Genomic DNA, 21,511 nt, shown 5'->3' on the forward strand with positions numbered 1-21,511 from the left:
CTTGCCTCTGGAAACATCCAAGCCCAAGGTCTCTCTCAGAGTCTGACCTATTCCCCCGGAGCAAAGAGAGCACATTCATTCTCAGCCAGTGTTCCTAGGTTCTGGAGAGCCAGGACATTCAAAAAATAACTCCTCTTTCCTTTCCAGGATAGTTTGGAGCAGGGTCTCCTAAAATGGTGCTGTTGTTTGGGGCTCAGAGCCCTGGGGGACCCAAAAGGGGACTGTTTGTTTGCTAATGGCTTGGAGCTTTTGATGAAGCAGAGTCTGGAGTGGTGCTCACCCCTGGTGGGTGGGGGTTCAAGGAAAAGGCCTTTTCTTTCCTAGTTCTTTTTCCAAGATGTTTTAGTGGATTTATAGACTTCAGTGACTTGTTCTTTTGTTTAATAGGAAGTTGAGTAAAACGTGAAGGACTTTTCTCATCCATGGAAATGCTCTAGTGATATTAAAAAACGTGGCTTATTTCTGCACTTCTAAAATTCAAGTTTCATGATTCCTAACTGTGGCAAGCCTTGCGCAGAGCCCAATTTCATATCCTGCCTCCTAGGAGATCTGTATCCCGTTCGTGTGCCCTGAGGAGCTGGGCATGAGATTTGAGTCTTAATTTAAGTCTGTAACTCTTGATTTATTCTGTATATGAAGTCAACTCTCCAGAAGACTAGATAGGCCAATAAAGAACAGGCCACTAACACCCATGTAAGTGTGTACTTTTTTCCTGTTTGGCTTACTAAACTTTCTCATCGAGAAGTTGGTCAGTAGTCAGATGCTACTCTTGTAAGTCCATAAACTGATTGCTGATGGTGACAGCAACATTAAAACATAATTCCAAAGCATGGCTTCTACTTCAGCGTTAAAAAAGCAGAAAATAAAGCATACCTTATGTGATGAATTATCCATTAGTAATAATATAGAACAAATGTAACACGATAGTAATATAAAACCTCACTGTGAAAAGGCCTCGGAGCAAGGGCCCTGATGCTGCCTGAGGCTCATGTTCATAGTGGTATGGTGAGTTAACTGTACACTGGCAATGGTAGGCAGCCAAACTAGATAATTTACTTAAAAAGACATCTACTCTATTTTATTCTGGCTCCATCTTCTGTAGGGTGTGTGGATCGAACCTCAAAGAGTGTGCTTCTGAATGGCTAAGGAGCCCAGTCTCTCCTCACGCTGACAGGAAATGTCACTTTCACATGCTTTTTGAATGTTCATAAAGTTTTACTTGGTATTGAATCTAGCCGCATGCTAACCTTAATTTTGTATGAGATTTTTAAATACAAAATAGTAATTTTAAAAAAAAACAGCATTAGAAAGGATACAAGATTTCACTAAACAAAGTAATAGGAATTCAACAATTGTTGCTGTAGTGCATCACGCTAGCTTCACATTAGTTTTTCAGATTACCAGATATAAACATGTAAAATTCATTTAAAGAAAAGAACAAAGGGCCAGCCAGATAGTTCAGCAGACTAACGCGCCTGCTTAGGTAGAACGCAGCGACCAGGGTTTGATCTCTGAAGTGCCATGCTGGCCCCACCCCCAGATGCACTGAGATAGTGATTGAGACTGGGTGTGGAGGCGTGCAGCTGTAATCCCAGCGCTTGGGAGGCTGAAAACTGGAGGATCACCATCAGTCTGACCGACATAGTGAGACCCTTATAGACCCTGTACTAATTACAGAAAAAAGGCATTCAGTGCGTGTGTGAGTTTCTCAGAGGCGCACGCCTCTTAGTCCCTCACTTTCATTTCCTATCCTGCATGCTGTCTCTGCTTCATTATGCTGTTTTTTTTTTTTTTTTTTTTTTTTTTTTTTTTTTTTTTTTTTGTACCAGGGATTGAACTCAGGACCCTGTACTTGCCAGGTAAGTGCTTATTCTACTGAGCTATCTCCCAGGCCCCATGTCCTGCATTGTCCTGTTACAAGACATTTGAGAATGATCCTATTACAGGGGGTGCTTTGGCTCTTGACTGCAGCAGAAAGCCAGGCATTCCCCAGCTTGGATTCTTAAGTAGCCTGCAGCTCTGTTCAGAGCTTGCTATACCCCATGCTGTCAGCAGAACACCAGGTAAAAATGTACCCGAAGCCTTATTATGAATTGCTTTACTGGGATATGCAAGAAAACAATGCCTTTTCTAGGAAAGCAGGTGAAAAATGTGCCTTTGCTAATATTTAGAAAGTGAACCTTATTAGAAGTATCACAGAATCTTTGGGTGACATGAAACCTTAACATGGCCTTTAGGTGACCTGCTTGTGCCACCAAATGTTCACATGCTTGACATTTGAAGTACAGCGTGTTAGGAATCTAATCAAGGCTTCGGGTATATTTTTACCTGGTGTTCAACTGACAACATGGGGCATAGCAGGCTCTGAACAGAGCTGCAGGCTACTTAAGAATCCAAGCTGGAGAATGCCTGGCTTTCTGCTGCAGTCAAGGGCTAAAGCACCCCTTGTAATAGGACCATTCTCAAATGTCTCATAACAGTATTAATAGCAATTTCAAAATGTAGTAGTAAGATGAAATAGTCTCTTGCTATCCTGCCGCAAGTAGAATAGTTGGTCATAGCAACCATTGTGTTTTATGCAGTGGCCACATATTGTGGTCCAGATTCATAAGATAGAAGTAAAATTCTCAGATGTTTTGTTTATTATTTCATCCCATACATTGCATGGACCAAACCTATATTATTGCTGGAAAGGCCAGAATACACAATAAAGATAGAAAGAAATTCTGTCCAATAAAATCACTTGCATGAGTAAAAAGAAAGCTGAGCAAGAAAGACTGTGCTTTTTCAGAGTAGGCTGAAATAGTCATATTAGTTTACAATACTTAAAAAATCAAGTGCACCTAAAATATATTACAAACTACCTGAAGGTAGAGCAGTCCATTTGAAATTGTGTTACAATTCTAAAGAGGCAGATTTTATCGTAGTAGCACAAAATAAGGGTAGAATACACCTTACTGCTTTCTCTTAAATTTTCTCCAAGGCCAATTGTAGCTGGCTTGTGAGAGGAATATTCCAAGTTTTGTATTTAGTTCCTTTTCTACCATAGTTTTTCTTTCTTAGGGCTTCATCAAATAACTATTTTAAATGGGATTCCTGGAACATAAAGATAATAAATGTGAACCTAAACTCTGATTACTCAGATTCTCTTTCTCCTTTCTTCTTTGTCTGTAATGAGAGCACATAGGAAAAGACTGCCCCTGAGGTTGGGTTCGGTCCCATTAGAAACAAGCCAAATGATTTGGTTATACTCATCGTTTCCTCCAAAACCAGATAATCTCTATGCCAGTGTTTTGTAGATGACATATATGACAGGCATGCTTTCCTCAGAGATGAGATACATACTGCAAGACACGCGCTAGCTGGCAGCGAGACCTGAATGCCCACACTCAGGCAGACACACGTGCTTTGGTAACCTAAGACTGTGCCTCTCATACCTCACGCTGGTGCCTAGTACGAGTTTTCTGAACTATTGAACCCATAGATAGGAAAGTCATAAAATAGGATTATACGGAACAAAAGTTGAAATTAGTCTGTAACTTTGAAAAAAAGGCCTCATCTCTGAAAAAAACATATGGAGCACTTAAAGAAAGCAAGAGGAATCTAACATATGAAAGCCCAATCCCACTGGAATGCTTTCCCATATACAGCATAAATGCCACATATATAAAACCACAAGTCCCCCTCTGAATACCTTGGGAGAACATGAGCCCCCAAAACTCTGTCCTGGTAGGGCCTCCTTTGGAGAGTGAGACCGGGTCAGCTTCAGAGATGAAAGCTGATTGGAAATCCTTCCTTCTCAGAACAGAGACCCTCATGCAAAGAGAACTTTTGACAGTCCCTACCCTTGATAGAGTGTGTGGCACCACAGAGGTTTCTGGCTCAGATTGGAGGAGTCTGAGCTTTTGGGTTAGCAGGAGACAGTGAATGCTTTGCGGGTATGGACCCTCTCCTGCTTTGACTGGAATAATGATAATTGTAACAGGAAAAGCTCAGTGCTTCTGGGGAACAGTTCTGGCTGCAAATGGTGCAGGGTACATCCAATTTATACCTAAGTTCTGGTGAAATTTTCACTTTTATGGTATAGTCTCACTCTACGTCTTGTTCCTTGTATAAATCTCTGGTTTGAAAACTGCAACATTCAGGCGTTACAAGCTTGAGGGCTGAAATGTCACTTTTAAAGCGGGGTTAAAAAGGTCACACAGCTGCAAATAATAATAGCCCAATGAAATTCAGATTCTAACTGCAGCCCACTACATGAATAACACTGAAACAGGAAACAAGCCTACCCGGTCTTTTTACCAGTAAAGCTAGTAAGAATACTACCGATAAAGTGTGTGTGTGTGTGTGTGTGTGTGTGTGTGTGTGTGTGCGCGCGCGCGCAAAATAGAGAGACAGAGAGAGATAAAGAGAGACACACAAAAAGAGACAGAACCACAGACATAACAAGACAAAGGAACACACAGAGAAGTGGACATACAAAGAGATGAGTTTTAGAGAAAGAAAATACAAAGACAAAGACAGAGAGATTCCCAGAGATACACAAAGGCATGCAAAGATGCCCTCACAAAACAAGTGATTTTCTTGCACTGAAATTCAAGGGCACTGATTTTCTCATTTCAAGTTACATTATTCAGGTTTGAAAAAACATAAAGATATATTTGCAGTCCAAAGACTTTACTTTCTCTTGCAATTCTTTTCAAATAACAATTCTTTGAATGATCCTGCTTTACAGTATTTTGCTACAATGGTCTTTTACAGACGAAGAAGTAAGATAATGAAAGACACAGTATTCCTCCCAAAGAAAGTAATTCTTAGTCCCAAATTGAATATATTATTCTTTTCCAACAGCCAGCCGTGTGTAGAGAGAACCATTGCTGTCAAAGTTGACTCATGCATTTTAGAATAAAAAACTGTAAATATAGAGGGTTTTTTTTTGGCAATGTGCATGTTGAATTACTGCTATAATCCATGTATGATTCTTTGCTTTTCTGACCAATACATTGAGAGAAATACTTACTTTTTTCCAGAAATACAGGGTTCTAATTGGCTATGCCCATAACAAACTTAGTTAATCAATATTGAATCACAGCAAGACTATCATCCACTGTGACTGACTTAAGCTGCTCTTGTCACCTGTCCCCCGTGCTTTAGGAAGGCCCAGTTTCCTTCACTGGAGCGCTTTTAGATGTCTCAGCAACTCAACGACGACGGAGGGAGGTTTTTCACATGAGTTCTGCCGAGGTTCCTCTCACACTCACCATAGAACAACAAATCCTGAAAAGTTTAACATTGCTACTAAAATTCAAGCCCCCATTCAGTTTTATAATGCATCATAACTAGGTTAATGCTACCAGAGCTGATGGAGGCATATCAGGGTATTAGTACTTACTGATGTTTCCCATTTCACTTTGTAACACTGGAGACCCCATAACTTTAGTATTGAAAATTGTACATGCCATGCTACCAGATTTAGACAATCTTGTTAGTGTCTTATTATTCCAGATTCCATGTCACTGTGTGAATCTCTCTGCTGTATTCAGGAATACTCATAAAGATCAGTTGTGGCTGCTTGTGATTTAAATGGAACAGCAAAAGCTTGGCTACCAGTAAGCTAGACAAAGTCAAACTCCCTCACCCAGTTATTATCCTTAAATTTAAAACGCGGACTTGCAGTATTTTCTGTAGATTATAAAGTTTTTAGTACCATTTGCTTTTTGCAGTGTTTGCCTTTCCTGAAATGGTGCTTCCAAGCATATCCATAAGTGGCTGGCAAAGCATTAGAACGGATTGCAACAGCCATTGTAGATGATTTCCTATTTTAGACCAGGAATTTGTGGGGTCAAACCCTGAACAATGAGAGATTCTTGCTCACTTGAGGCCAGAACAATCCGGTGGCAGTTGAGGGTTTGAATTGTAAATCAAGCTTGTCATCTCCTTGTCAGCTATGGAAACCTCAATTCACTTTGCGCATGATTAGGGTTTTTGTTGTTTTCCAAAAATTTGATGGGAAATTAGACTCATGAGGCATTTGTTGTAGTTGAGCATTGAGTCTGAATTTTGCAAAAGAGGAACAAATATTAGCACTATTTAAAACCTACTCAATGGCGGGAGCATCTGCTACAATTCTGACTGCTTGGTTTCTAACCAATGCAACAGGGTCATCCTGTTTGACAAAGTGTGCTCTATAGGGTCATGTATGACCTGCACATAGTTCATAGGCTGGATGTTAGTGGTGACTGGCAATATTAAGGGATTGGTTTATAATGAATTAATATATTTTCCTATGAAATTGAATGAAAATTAGCTTTTTCAACCAAAAGCAACTTTGCTTTTCCTCCAGAAAATATGGGGCAATTTCTTCTCAGGATGTAACAAGGACAGGTGGAGTGAGTGCTTTGCACAACCCCTTGCCTTACTGAAAATTGGATTTTGGGCAAAAAAAAAAAAAAAAAAAAAAAGCTCAAAAATCACTGCCTCAGGAACAGAAAACAGGTAGGCTGTTTGGGCTAGTTTATTGTGATGATTCAGGATTCATTGCCCATTCCACAAATGTTTATTGAATGCCTACTATGGAAGCTTCATCCAGTGGAGTCCAGGATACAGCGATGTCAAACCAAATTTGGCTTATTAAAGATCCCAGCCAATAAATCAACAGGATGGGAAATCATCGGATGAGGCCCGACTTCTGAGGACCAAGGGTGGATCAACCCAGCTAAAATCATGTCTGAGTAATTTGCCCCACTTGATGGGTGATAAAAGAATCTATGCAGGGCTTTAGTACGAGTCAGTTTGAAAGAATAATTATTACAATATGTGCTAGAAAGGAGACCATAATAATGCACCATAAAAATAAACCATGGCTCTTGACTAATACATCAAGCCAAATCAAACTGGCTGATAAAAGTAACGAAGCCTCCGTGGTAGAGTGGTACCATTTAGTAAAATTATTGCAGACACCTACAATTAGAATTAGCAAGGGAGTGTTATTTGCCAAAGATAAATGTGGGAACCTGGGAGCATCACAATAAAGCAGTTGAGGTTTATACACTCATCTACACACCCACTCACCTTCAACCTCATTAATCACTTAAACTTATATTAGCAACGGCCATTCTACCTTACGACTTTTATTTCAGTGTTATGTTGCCAAACTGTTTGGTCCAGAGCATGTAATAGATTGATACAGACTCATTTATGCCTTTTAAAAAATAAACTAATAAAATGGCAATAGGAACTCAGTAGGATCTATTGATGACTAAATTATAAATGGTTTGGGGACAGACTTGGTATTTCTCATGAGGCACGATTCTTTCCCCGACATGTCTCAGTGGATATCAGATTGCATGATCGTATTTCTCTAAATGTAATATCCACATCAGGGAGGCTCAATCAGGCAGGGTAATCTATAGAGCTGAGCTTTGTCATAGCTCCAAGTATTATCATCGTAGTATGTTTCCAAGGTATTTGGTGCGGCTTATATGCAAATTGTAATCAGTAAGTAAGATAAAGTAGCCAATGTGGATAGCAAACAGAATTGCTAAGGTATTAGCTAATGGCCTTGAATTTATGGGGAATTCAGCATTTTGGGGAGTCCAATTTGGGAATGGAATTGTGATTAGAGTAGAAAAGACTTCTGTCTCATACTTGTGCGCCTGAGTTTTGTCAGTCCCTTTCCTCACTTTGACTTATTAATGAATCTCCTTAAACTTTTAGCAGCAGTATTTCTAGTTTCTACAAATTCTGCTTCTTGGACATTAATTATTGTCATTAATTACTACTTTCCAATGTAGACCACAAATGTATATGTACAGAATTTTCCCATTTTACGTCTTCTGATGTTAATGTTGCTAAAAGGGCTTTTTAATATTAGAAAATAAAGCTGTCAAGAAGTATTTAAGAAAAATTCACCTAAATAAATAAAGGAGTAATTTATAATTTTTGTAAACAGAGAATAATTAGGGTGAGATTCCAATCACACTTGCCCCAGACCTCTCCTAATTTCATACATACGTTATTCATCCCTCTTCTCCATAGTAGGCCCCCAACAGAGCTGTAATAAGACACAGGCATGAGGGAGTTGAACACGGATAGTGACACCGCCCTGTAAAGCAGGGGACACTGAGGCATGAAGTAGTAAAATGATCCAGGAGTGGTCAGCTAGACTGCGCCCACAGAGGCAGAGAAGTTCCAGGAAAGGAAAACATGACATATTTAATGAATGGATAACCTAGTTACTTGGTTTTATAGTCCACCTTAAATCAAAATCATTTCTCAGCTTTAAAATCACTCTTTAGTTTGAGACTTAGAAGTAAATTGTTAATATTCGCAGTGGGGGAGGGATGCTCTAAGATCAGCAACAGGGAAATCAAGTGAATAATGAGCCACCAGAAGTTATTTTATTTTTCCTCAGACAAGGGCAGCGGCAAGACTCCAATGACATTTATGTTTTCTCTACTCCATCTAAATATAATGCAGTGACTACAATTACAAGAAACATCTTATAGGTATTATGAATAGAGGAGAGGCATTCAAAGGGTTCAAATACTAAGAAAGGGCAAGGTATGAAAAAATGTAAATATGAGTTGAGTTCATCATCACATATTGTATGGATAGTAATACATTTTCGAATTCTGTTCAATAAATGTGTACAACCCATGAGAAATCCTGCCGAGAGTGAAAGGGTACTATTCTGTGAAAATTGCATACTTTGAAGAGAGTTTATAATTTTTAAACTTTATGGATTTTTTTAGTATGTTAGTAATAGTGTAAAAGAGCTCTGACTTTGTGTTTCAGAATGAAAGTATGCATATATATTATATTATATATAAATAATGAAATAATTTTCAGAGGAAAAAGTACAGAGATGTATTAAGCAGACTTTTTTTTTTTTTTTTTTTCGGAACTGGGGATTGAACTCAGGCCCTTAGCACTTACCAGGGAAGTGCTTATTCTGCTGAGCCATCTCCCTGGCCACCCACCCCAGACTTTGTTTTGGTGGCAAGAGGATGAAAGTTCCTTCAGCTAAGGGTCACTTTTGCCGTGACTCTATGCAGAACTCTCTTCCACAGTGAAGGTGCCTTGGCAGACTGTTTACACTCAGCTAAAGTAGCATTTTAATGAAACAAATTGCTTTCGGTGTACAGAGCAAAAGTAGTAGCTCTTAATTCAGTACTAGAGAATGTACCATTAACAGCAGATGTAACATATATACTTTCAGCTCTAAAATTGATTTTTTAAAGTGAGTCTTAAAAAACTAAATTGTATACCTTAAATTTTCACAGTACTTCTATGATTTTTTTCAAGATTTATGTGGCTATGAGGATCACTATGAAACTGTATATACTGTGTTGGCTTTAGAGGATTTGCAAAAATAAGCTATAGTCAAATTTTGCCCAGTGGACATTTAAAATGGAACCTTCATCTGAAAAGACTGTAGTATAATTTAGCATATGTCTGATTATAAGATTTTTCTCCTTAGAACTATTTTATTCTGGATAATTTATCTAGATTAAAAAAGGCAGCAGTCCTAGTCTTGTGTTAATTTCAGGTCAGTTTACAAAGTTCAATAACAAAATTTCCAAGGTGCACTTGCTGGCTTGGATAATTTTTGCTGGGACTTCACTGAACGAGCAGAAAAGGAATGACAGACTGCAAGTAGACACTGAATAGTTTGATAAACTCCTTCCAGGGTTAATTTCCTTAGCTCGGAAATTTTCAAACTTGCTGGGTTGATCCTGGGGCAATCATTGGACGTGTTGTTTGGAGTTGACCCTCACTCTGAGGACTGGTGTCCCATTGGCTGTTGTCTCTCTTACTGTCCTAGTGATCAGCCTCAAAAGCTTTCAGTGAGGACAAGAGGAGCGGGTATATGTTGCCTCATAATCTCCTGTGAAGGTGGATTCTACCTGGCAATCACATCTGCCAGGTGTATTTCGGCACCCACAGGCAAGATTTCCAGAGCAGCATCTCTACAACATTTTCCTTCAGTATGACAGCACAATAGGAACGCAGACTAAGGGTGCCAATGGCCTTCAGCAAAGCAGAGTTTGGGGATTGGTCTGGAAAGGGCCTCTGAGCCATTGTCTCAAATGGAAGCAGGTGATATTCATAAGTTTCTGTTTTCCTTCCTTCCTCTCCTTCTGATCCTTCAGATTTATGAGGAATCCAAGATGAATTTGGAGCAGGAGAGGCCTTTCGTCTGCAGTGCCCCCGGATGCTCCCAGGTGAGTGAATGTCTCCTCCCCGCTCTGGCTGGCTCTGCCTTCTGACAGGAAAGCAGCCCTCACCTTGCGAGTGTGCCCAACCCGGGCTTCCCTGCTTTACCAAGGGCCTTCCACACCAGTGTCATTACATTAACATCTTTTCCACTACTATATTCCCCTTTAAATAGTTTGAACTGCCCCTCCCCAATCTGACAACTTTGGACATTTCCACTTGCAACTTCCTGTGGAACCGAGCCAGCGGCATCCTGCCACCAGCTCACTACACAGCATTGTCATTTCAGAAAGGGGAGAACGGGTGGCTAGGCCCATGGGGTACTGGTAAAATGACTCATCATCTTTTTTAATACTTTTTTTATTTAAAAGAGAACAAAAATAAGAAAATAACCAATAAAAATGAGACAAAATTTCTAAACAAGATGATAGGAAATGAACAATGGTTGTTATATTACATATTGTTATCTTAAAGTAGTTGTCCAGATTACCAGATATAAGCACATGAAATTGGCTGGACAACTAAGCATTAACTATTTCCTTCAATAAACCAACAAAAATTAGCAGTACAGTTATCTTAGCTATAGTGTATGTGTGTGTGTTTTCTCCCCCTTTCCTTCTTTCTTTTCTCTTTTCCCCACCCCAGTTATTCTTTCCTTTTGAGTAGTTTCTTTCACTTTCACAGTATGTATTGTACCTTTCAGATTTTATTTACTCTTTCAGTTTCTTGGATTTTTTTTTTTTTTTTTGGTGGAACCAGGGACTGAACTCAGGCCCTTGCCAGGGAAGCGCTTATTCTACTGAGTGATCTCCCTGGCCCTTCTTTCAGTTTCTTACATGAGGAAGACAATATGAAGTTTACACATGTGAATCTGATTTATTTCACTAGTGGAGTAGTACTCAGATAGAAAGATTAAACTCCAGGCTTTTATAGGTAAATGGGTGCAGCCATCAGAATTTAAGTTTTATCTCTTTTTTGTTTTATCTCTGAGTAAAGGAACCCCCCTCCCACCTTCTAGAACTTATACTCTTGGTTCTTACAGCTCTTACCAGTGGGCCTAGGGTGGGGATCAGGTGAAATCCTGCCTGCAGAGTGTTTTATACAGAACCTGCATGAAAAGAGCACTCTATCATTATCCATCCTCATTACTATTATTGCTGGTGCTGCTAACACTGTTACAATGAAATGTAGTTCTTTCAAAGGAATTAGAAATGCTCATTACTCCAAATCAGAGTTTTGCATTTTACCTTTGGAACATGATGATGATTTTTTCTACTCTTGACCTTTGCCTGTCTCCATGTTCTAGCTTCTGTGTGCATGGAAAATGACCTTGCATGTTCTCTTTCATGCCCAGAATCTTTACTTATGGAATATAAGCCAGGTTTAGAACTCAGAACATAGGCATTTTGCTAAGTTGCACAAACCCCATCAGGTGGCTATTTATGCAATGCATTGGCAGTCGTGAGTGGAGCGATGCCGAGGAATCAGGTGAGAGGTAAGGCCTATTAAGGACCATCCTTATTATAGTACTTCCCTGGAGAGTTCTGGAGGATTCTGGGAGCCTTCTGAAGGGAAGAAGTCATAGAAACACAAGATGTTATTGCCAGTATTATCAGCTACTAACTAAGCAACAAGAGTGCTCTGCTCAAGTTCTGGAAATTTCACCAGGATCTTTGTGCCAATGTTTATTTTCAACCTGTAAATAAGAAAAGCAGTAGAGAAAATTATGTGGAGGCCAGCTTGTTGAAAGACACAGAAACCACTAGGAAAACACAGGTTGATAAGTAACTGCTAAAGGAGGAATCTCCAGGGAGAATGAGGAGCAACACCTTACTAAGTGAAAAGTTAGTCTCTAACTAAGATACAACTGACTCCCACTTAGTTTCTGTAAAGGGAATTAGGTACTTTACAAGTTATCTTTGCTATGACAACGGGACATTACATTTTATTCAGTTTAAGTTACTCAGCATACATTTTTGGGAGCCCAGAATGGGTCAGGCTCTCATTTCTTGGAGAAATAACATCTCAAAAGGCACATATATCCCTATATTCAGACGGCTTCTAGTCTAGGTATCAAATCTATATCCCCAAAATCAACTAGCTCATTATTTATTCTATTTTGGCTTCCACAGAAGAAAGACAATAGGTCACAGAATAAGGGGTCTGACTTGGGGAAGTAAGTGGAAAGATACTCTAAGGAAAGAACACTTCATGAGAGGAGATATCCAGAGAGCCAGCTAAGGCAAAAGAGGGCTTAGGGTAGACTAGCAGTCAAATCAATGTCAAAGGCTGTGAGTGATGGTAGAGGAGAAGATTTCAAGGAGGAACAAAGGCCAGGTGTGGTGGTAAGTTCCTGGAATCCCAGAAATTTGGGATGCTGGGACACTAAGATCACAAGTTTTTGTTCTATTAGTGTATATTTGCAGTACACAATGATTACACAGAAACAATGGGCTAATAAATAAAATTATTATTTTATTTTGTGGAACCAGGAATTGAACTCAGGCCCTTGCGCTTGCCAGGCAAGCGCTTATTCTATTGAGCCATCTCCCCGGCCCCTAAATAAAATTATTGAAGGCATAGAAGTACGCAAGGACTTGCTGAACAGAACCCCAGTTGCATGGAAAATAGTACCAAGAACAAATGAGATCATATCACATTAAAAAGCCCCTGCACAGCAAAATAAATGATCAACAGAAAAAGCAATCAACTTGCAGAATAGGATTATGAGTTTAAGGCCAATCTGGGCATCATAGCAAGACCCTTTTGGCACCCACTCAGAAAAAAAGGATCCTTGGTCATGGCTAAAATTTACAGAATATTAGGAAATAAAGGAAAGAGAACCTAGAACTACACCCAAGTCATCAGACTAGTATGACAAAATTCCCCAAGCTTGGCAGCATTGTATTTAGGACTGAATAATTACTTGCAGGCTATCCTGTGCAGTGTGGGACATTCAACAGCAGCTCCAGCTTCTGCTCTCAATCCCAGTAGCACTCCACAATTGTGACAAACAAAAACATCCCCAGACCTTGCCAGAAGTGCCCTGGGAGGCATATTTGCCCCTGGTTGCGAATGACTGTCGATAGATTGCATGTTGGTTTTAGTCTCACTTTTTTTTCTTTTGAGCTCACCTCCTTCTAATTGATGTACTATCTCTCTATTTTATGTATTCCTTGAAGCCATCTTCTCTCCTTCTGGGCGTCAGAAAGGGTATAAATAAATTTATGCCACAGACGTGCGGTCACTGGCGTTAGACACTGGGAAAGCCGGGACAGTTAAAGGACGGGGCAGAGGCTGTTGGGTTTGGCAGGAGAGGGGTGAGGCCAGATTGCAAGGGATTAAAGAGCGAGTGGGCGGGAAGGAAGCGGAGGTGGCAGGCATAGAGGGCTCTTTCAAGAGCACAAGGCAGTGACGGGAAGCGGAGTGATCTAATGGGAGCCTGAGACGGAGGCAGCATTTTTAAAATGAAAGGATAGCCAGGCTAGATTTAGTCAAGGGAAAGGAACCAGTGCACAAAAAGGAAAGGGTGGTCATGGGCACTCTGGGGACCAATGCCCTGGAGAGAGCGATGTTGTGTGTTCAGAAGGTGCAAGCTTGTACATGGCTCTGAGACGGGAGGAAGCAGAAGGGAACGCATGAAGTAGCATGCAAATTCTGAGGTGTAGGAGGTAATGAAGGCTGAATAGGATCTATTTTTAAATTATAAATTAAAAAGCATTGTATTTAAGGTTTTGCAGTGCTGAGGGTTGGACACAGGGTCTTGGGCATGTGAGGCAAGCAGGCTACCAATGAGCCTGTACCCCTGAATAGGATCAGTTGTGAATGACCTTGGCCGTCTCCGTGGGGGAGCAGATTGTTTCTTTAAGGAGGCTGAGTGGGCTGAGAAAAAGGTTGGACAAACACGAAGAAAGAGGATTTACAAAGATTTCTTGATTTTAATGGATCACTCAAAGCCTTCTTGCCTCTGAGTTTTAATGGAAAAAGATACATCTAAAACTTAATGTCTTTACTTGAGGTAGAAGCATGTTATTCTTGACAGGTTATTATAAAAGCATAGCCATCTTTCAGTCAAAGAGGGGTTAGAATTAAGAAAATATGGTAGTCACCCAGGAGTCGGGGAGTCTTCTGGTGGGATGTTAGCAGCTCACAATTAGGTCAGTTGTGATCATGGAATGTACTTTTGTGTTGTCCAATAACCTGGGAACTTACGGGGAAAAGGAGTGCTGAGAATTGGACAGAGGAATGCTGGGAATTGGAAAGAGGAATGCTGGGAATTGGAAAGAGGAATGCTGGGAATTGGAAAGAGGAGGACTATGAAGCAGACTTCCGTTCATTTCAGAAATCTGGTGTAATTACCATGCTTTGCAAAATTTTCCTTTCTAATTTGTGTGATATAAAAGAGAAGTAAATAAATAATGTTTATGCAAAAAACTACGTCTAGACTATTTTACAAGATTTAGCTCCGTGAATGTCACCATTCTCTGATGTCCTTATATTATTTACAGAAGTGATTTCTACTGTAACATACACAGTTGAAACTTTCCTGAGGAATTGAAAACTGATTTTTGTAAATTACTATGGAAGATTTGGAAATGTCCATCAAAATTTATTCTTTTGCTACACTTTTGATGTTGCTGAAACAGATTTTTAGTTCAATTCAGTTATTACAAACAACAATCAGAGTCAGGTTAGGCCAGCATATGTTACCCTGATGAGTTACCCTAAAGCTTTAGTGGTTTAAAATATCAAAGGCTTGTTTTGTTACACCAGGATACATTCTTTTGTAGAATGGCAGAGAGCTTTTTGTAATCTCTAAAAATTAATAAGTATTCCTTTTAATCCTTCAGAGATGTAGGATGATTGAGGGCCGCCATTTCCAATATTTAGAGTCCCCATGTACATGAAGAGTGGAGTAGAGGAGCGGCAGAGGCTTTTACCCCAGCAATTCAATGCTTGCTTCTGGATAAGCAGCTACCTTTATTCCTGACTCAGCCGGGACAGGCAGTCACATGGCTCCACCCAGCACAAGAGGGACAGAAAATTCAGTTCCAGTGAGTGAGCAAGAGTCAGACAGAGCACAATATTTGGAAGCAATATTTTTAAGAATCATAATGTCGATCCCTGAAAATTAAAATAGAATATGGATTTTGTGTTCAATACACAGTTTAGAATACTAAAAACAATTTGTCATGTTACTATAAAATTGTATGTATGATTATAAACAAAATCAGATAATGGGTAGGCCAGATCTTTGTAAGTAGAAACACACCACACAAATGTCATGGTGTGTATTTGTAGATATGTCAAATAATTAAGCATGGTATATAATTCTTTGCCCAAATCTGACATGCAGCCAAATGTTATGCATTTCTCCTACTTTTGGTTAATCTATAGATAATGTCTAGCATGCTTATCATGCCTTAGACTTAATTTCACACTATTATGTAAAACAGTAACTACCAGAGAAAAGTTCCACATGGTCTTGCCAACTCTCAATGCTATTCAGGTCTAAACTCACTCTCTTATTTGGAAGTTGTCTTTTCATATTCATAAGAAGAAGTAAGAAAAGTGTAGTTTTTCATGTTGCCAGTATCAATTTTTTTTTGTTACCATAAGTAAATACTCATTTCAAGCCACTTCCCCCCTTTTATAAGAAGCCGCTTGGTATTAGGCAGTATTAGGGCATAACATGTTTTACTGTATACAAGGAGTGGTGCAAATATACAGTAAATATTTAATTTTTTTAAATTAAACTTTTACCATATTTTGTGATCACACCTCACTATGTTATTTACCCATTTCTTTTTATCTGTGAGCTACACGCAAAGTTTAAAGGCTATCCTCAAATGCAAACTTCTAACTCCTAAAGAAATACATAATTACCAAGTAGTCAGCATATCTGGTTGCATTGAGTGACTAAAGAAATATAGGCCTTTGAATAGTCTCCAGGAGGGTGTGGGGAGTCAGAGAATGGCTAAAGACAAAGATGTTCTTAATACTAGTGCTTAGTCAGATCCTTCTGTCATATAGGTAAGATCTTCGCAAATTGTACTGGAAATTACAATGCATGTATTTGCGTGTAATTGAAAGGAACATACCAGCACACGTGCTTCCTTCAAACAGCTTGTAACTCTACTTATATTTTCACACTTTATAAGGCTGAATTTTTTGTTTTGTAAATCTGTCATTTTTACAATGCTGAATGCTTGTCTTTAGGGTGGCAAATATGTGCTACAAAACTGAATGTCTTCTCTTGTTCTCTCTCTCTCTCTTTTTTCTTATTTATCCAACAGCGCTTCCCAACTGAGGACCATCTAATGATTCACAGACACAAGCATGAAATGACTTTGAAATTTCCCTCCATAAAAACAGACAGTATGTTATCAGGTAAGGAGCCACTAGGCAAAGAGACTCTGAATGACCAGATCAGTTGCGTGCAGGGTACTTACTCTCTGTTTTGTTCCCATGGACAAATCTGCCCTTTGAAAACATACCTAAGTACATTGAAGAACTATGCCTTTGCATTTTTCTGGAACATGAACTATCTACTATAGTGAAACTTGGCTCCATGTAAGTTTTTCTTTTTTAAAAAAAATCATATACAACAGATCATTCAAATAGTACTTTTTTTTTTTTGGTAATCAGGGATTGAACTCAGGCCCTTGTGCTTGCCAGACAAGCACTTATTCTACTGAGCTATCTGCCCCCCTTTTTTTGTGCAACCAGATATTGAATAGTACATAGGACATATTAATTGAGCATTTATAATGCATATTGTTACCATAGCACATGCAGATTGATTTGCTTTTGATCCTTGAGGACATCATGATAGAGCTTATATTTGAAAAACTTGCAAAAATACTGTAGAGGTTCTATGAGTATATATCAAATGAGTGTTGTACAGCAAAATGCTATGCATCTTTTGTGAAAGAAGCTTTCTGTCCTGAGATAGTCAGTGAAGTTTGCTTTAAAAACCATACCTAGTTCAAACATGGGAGAGATTAAATGAGATCATACGTGGAAACATAGCAAATGCTCAGTAAATATGAGCCCAAAATTAATAATAATAGTGGTTTGTTAATTACTTGCCATTCCTTTACATTTGAGAGGCAGTGCTGTGAATTAGAGAGAGTGAAGGTGGAAGGGCCCGTCAAATAGCCCAGTGGATTAAAGCACCTGCTTAGGCAGATGCAGAGGCTGGGAGTTTGATCCCAGGACCTGCTGTGCTGGACCTGCCCCTGAGGCATGCTGAGACAGTGATTGAGACTGGGTTGTGGTGGCGTGCACCTGTAATCCCAGCTCTTGGGAGGATCACTATGAGGCCAATCTGCACAGTGAGACCCTGTACACCCTGTCCTGAATACAAAATAAATAAATAAAGAGAGAGAGAGAGAGAGAGAGAGAGAGAGAGAGAGAGAGAGAGAGAGAGAGAAAGGGTAAGAGTAGAGATCTGAACTCTAGCCTGGACTTTGCTTCTTCTGGACATATGACTTCTGGGCTTCAATTGCCTTCCCCATAAAATGGAATGATTGCATCTGCCCCTTCTATTTCACAAGTTCATAAGAAAACTCAACAAAAGAGTGTCAGACAGTTTCCTAAACCCCAGAAGGGGATACTCTCATGGTTTCAGATAGTTCTCCCTGGGATCATGAAAAAAGTAGCACATCTATGAACACATTTGAATTGACATCAGGAGAGAAACTGACTTCTCTGGCAGATGTGACCTATATGATTTAGCATTTCAATGCCACAGGGCAGGGAGATGGCTCAGTAGAATAAGTGCTTGCCTGGCAATTGCAAAGGCCTGAGTTCAATCCCCGGTTCTGCCAACCCCCGCCCCACCAAAAAAAAAAAAAAAAAAAAAAAAAAACCCAAAAAACTAAACAAACCAAAAAGCATTTCAATGGCTCTTAAATTTTATTTGTTTTATTATCAGTATCATGAGTCAATCTTCTGAGTTGTCAGATTATTATTGGCTGCTTTCCTGAGTCAGCAAACAGGGCAAGGCAGATAGCGCAGACCCATTGACTATATGGTTAGGCTAAGCTGTCCCCACAACTTTATGGACCCACCAGGGACTTGATAGTACCTAGAGGAAGATTCGCATTCAGCAGTGTGCTCTGCCCTTCCTTCTATCACTGTTCACCTTGTCTGTCTCAGCCCCTGTTTGGTTTGCTATTAGTCAGCTCCCCAGCTACCGCTTCAGCCTTCCCGAGGTCTGCAGAGCTTCCTTTTATAAGCATTAAGAAAACCTAGAAGGGTCTGGAAAGGATGACTTTTCATTTTGCTTTTGTCAATTATTGTGTCCTGTTATGTAGTATAACTTAGTGGTTCAGCACTGGACTTAGATATAACAAGGCTGTGCACTTTGCAATCCCCAACTTTTTAAATTCTTAAATTCTTCCTTCATTTTTCCCAAATTAAATTCCTAGAGTAGGCTGCCTGGTTGCAGAGGAGCAGGAGGTAAGTATTAGAGAGTGGCACATGTGTAGGCTCCTGCCAACACAGGGGTAAGCAGCAGTGCAGTGGTAAGCGGCAGACTGCTAGTCTACCGTTACATGGAGCCTTGAGTGCAGATCTGGAATTAAAAATGAGCAGCTAAAGATTTGTGACTAATGAGTGAAACGTTCCTCTACATAGTGCCTAAAATAAGCTATTGATTCATCTCTTGCAACTTTTTGGTTGTTTTACCAGATCCTTCTTAGTTTGTGGCTGTTGCTGCCAGTTGCTGGAAGTGCTAAGTTGTAAGCTACTAGGAGAAAAGGAACTCTAATTTTTATTATGTCCAATTTGGAAAAACAATGGATGGAGAAACAAATGTGAAACAGAAGAAGACAATAGACTTATACATATAGTTGGTATAATTACCAGCTTCTATGTGAAGCGGCCATTCAACTTGAATACCATGGTTAAGTTTCAGAATAGAGGTAAAAAGATGTTTTTCAATTTATTGTAATGCTATCATGATTAAGCACCAAGGACTTCCCAAATCTGACCTTGTTAAATATCTCTACCTCTACCTTTTAAAAGCAGGGCTCTCAGGTTTGGTACAAGAAAAAAAATGTAAACAAAAACACAAAACAAGTGAAGCTTCATAGAGCAACTTGATTTACAGCTGCGAAAATAGTTTATATTCCACATGAAAATTCCAGTTGAAGAACAAAAAGAAACTCAAAATTTTTAACTTTTGTGAAGCACGGGGTCCTTCTGCAGTGTTTCTTCCTCCCTGTGGTCCATCTAGGAGCATGTTGTCTCTCCTGTGCAGACAGAGGAAGACAGGGCCGTCCTCCAAAGTAGAGCTGCATGTGCCTGGATGGCCCCCGATATGTGGGATCAGGCCTTTGGACCCCACTTCCCAGCATTGTGGCCCAGTGAATGTTGCAGACAACTGGCCCGTGTATAGGAGGAAGTTGGGGCAAGCACCAGTCCAGCTGTGGGCAGAGGGGTCGGAGTGGCCCTTCCACCACCAACTATTACTTCATTCAACATCTATTGGTTGCCTACAAAGATTATTTGGGGCTAGGTGCTGGATATTCTACAGGGAATCACACATATGAGCTCCCTCTTCTCATGGGATTTACTACACTCTAGGGGGGTGTGGATGAAGCATGATAACTAAAAGACTTAGGTAAGGAAACAAAGAAATACCAGTAAATAAAATAAAATGGCAGAAGGCCACCTAATGGTGGATAGTTAGGAAAGGCTTCTCAGCATTGGAGCTGAGACCTGATGCTTAGCACTGTGGATTCAGGGGTCCCTGCTCCTTGACTTATGAATACAGTGGGACTGGGTGTGGTGAACCTGTTGGGAGTGAGATGAACACAGCCAGCTGTATCTGGAGCTGAGGCCCAGATGAGAGGAAGGGGACTTTGTGCCCTCACCTTCCTTGTCAGACTCCCGGCACTCACCTTTTAACACAGATGATCAGATCGTCCTTCAGATCCCAACTGTGTGCTCAGACTAGGGCTAGGATCAGGGCCTGTCTCTAGTTCTGGGCTCTAAACCTCTTTGTTACCATGGAGAAAGCAAGAATGTGATGTAATGAGGTGGAACGTTGGTCTCTGAGAAGCCGTTCATGATCCTGCGTACTCCCAGATCCACTGCTCATGGCTGTTTGCCTCAAACTCTATTCCGTAAGTCATGGAACATTTGAAGATGAGCTGGGCTATTTTAAAATATATTAACCAAGTAAATAAATCAATCTCTGTCTCTGTCTCTCTCCCTCTGTGTGTGTGTGTGTGTGTGTGTGTGTGTGTGTGAGTCTGTCTGTTTGTCTTTGTGTCTATCTCTCTCTGTCTCTCTGTCTCTCTCTGTCTCTCTGTCTCTGTCTCTCTGACTCTGTCTCTCTGTCTCTCTCTGTCTCTCTCTCTCTCTCACACACACACACACACACACATTGTCACACAAACATGGCCTATACGTACAAATTATATAGTAACTTCCCACTTCGCAAATCAGTTGGATCTTTGTGGAACAGAGGGACAGAGGGTGGTGGAGGTAGTCTGTTCCAGAGGGCAGCACAATAATAGTAATAGCTATTACTTTTTCCTTACTTTACGCCTATAATTGTGCTCCATACTCTATAGACCATATGTTATCTACTACTCAATATTTTTTCTATATGAGGCAACAAGATAAAAAAGAAAAGTAGTTGGTCCAAAGTTTTTGCATGTCTATAAATTTCTTACTATATGCCTAGATTTGGTGAGTTACACATACTAAGAACATGTACCTATTTTTATGTTATTTATTATTTTTTAATGTATTTGGCAGAAGTGTTGTTTTTTTTTTTTTTTTTTTTGCTCTGAATGCCTTCAAGGCATGACTGGCTGGCTTGTGTTGTGAGGATCGAACCACAGCAACCTGAGCCTGACTGCTTTGTTGAAGCAGCCACATAAAGAACTGAGCTAAGGGGCAGGCCCCCAGATTTTTTTTTTTCAGAACTGGGGATTGAACTCAGGCCCTTGTGCTTGTCAGGCAAGTGCTTATTCTACTGAGCTATCTCCACAGCCCTTGGACTTTTGTTTGGATAAAAAAATCTATGAATTCTGTTATCTCATAGTATTGGCTTATTCCTTCAACAGTCATCATATGAAACATGCATTTCAACACTTTTGAAAATGGATTCTCTTACTACATTAGCATTGCAAGGGATAGATTGTGCTCCCCTACTGAGACAAGTAGCATGCAAGTGGCTATTCATATTTGTAGCAGTCCACAGATTCTCATCTGTGTTTTTTTCATAATTTTATTGACAAACAAATAGCAATGAGACAGTTTCAAATCAAAT

At 39.9% G+C, this 21,511-nt stretch overlaps 1 protein-coding gene across 3 annotated transcripts in view; it reads left to right on the top strand.

Moving 5' to 3' along the window:
• Window positions 1–21,511, top strand: part of Creb5 (cAMP responsive element binding protein 5) — a 421,895-nt gene that overhangs the window by 70,576 nt on the left and 329,808 nt on the right. For all 3 annotated transcript variants that reach the window (XM_023709868.1, XM_023709869.1, XM_023709870.1), the window contains exons 2-3: window positions 10,155–10,226; window positions 16,515–16,608. In XM_023709868.1, coding sequence (XP_023565636.1) covers window positions 10,173–10,226; window positions 16,515–16,608 — 148 coding nt within the window. In that variant the 5' untranslated portion in view covers window positions 10,155–10,172. The remainder of the gene's footprint in view (window positions 1–10,154; window positions 10,227–16,514; window positions 16,609–21,511) is intronic.

Source organism: Octodon degus, unplaced genomic scaffold (assembly GCF_000260255.1).
Source record: "Octodon degus isolate 3935 unplaced genomic scaffold, OctDeg1.0 scaffold00015, whole genome shotgun sequence".
NCBI lineage: Eukaryota > Metazoa > Chordata > Mammalia > Rodentia > Octodontidae > Octodon > Octodon degus.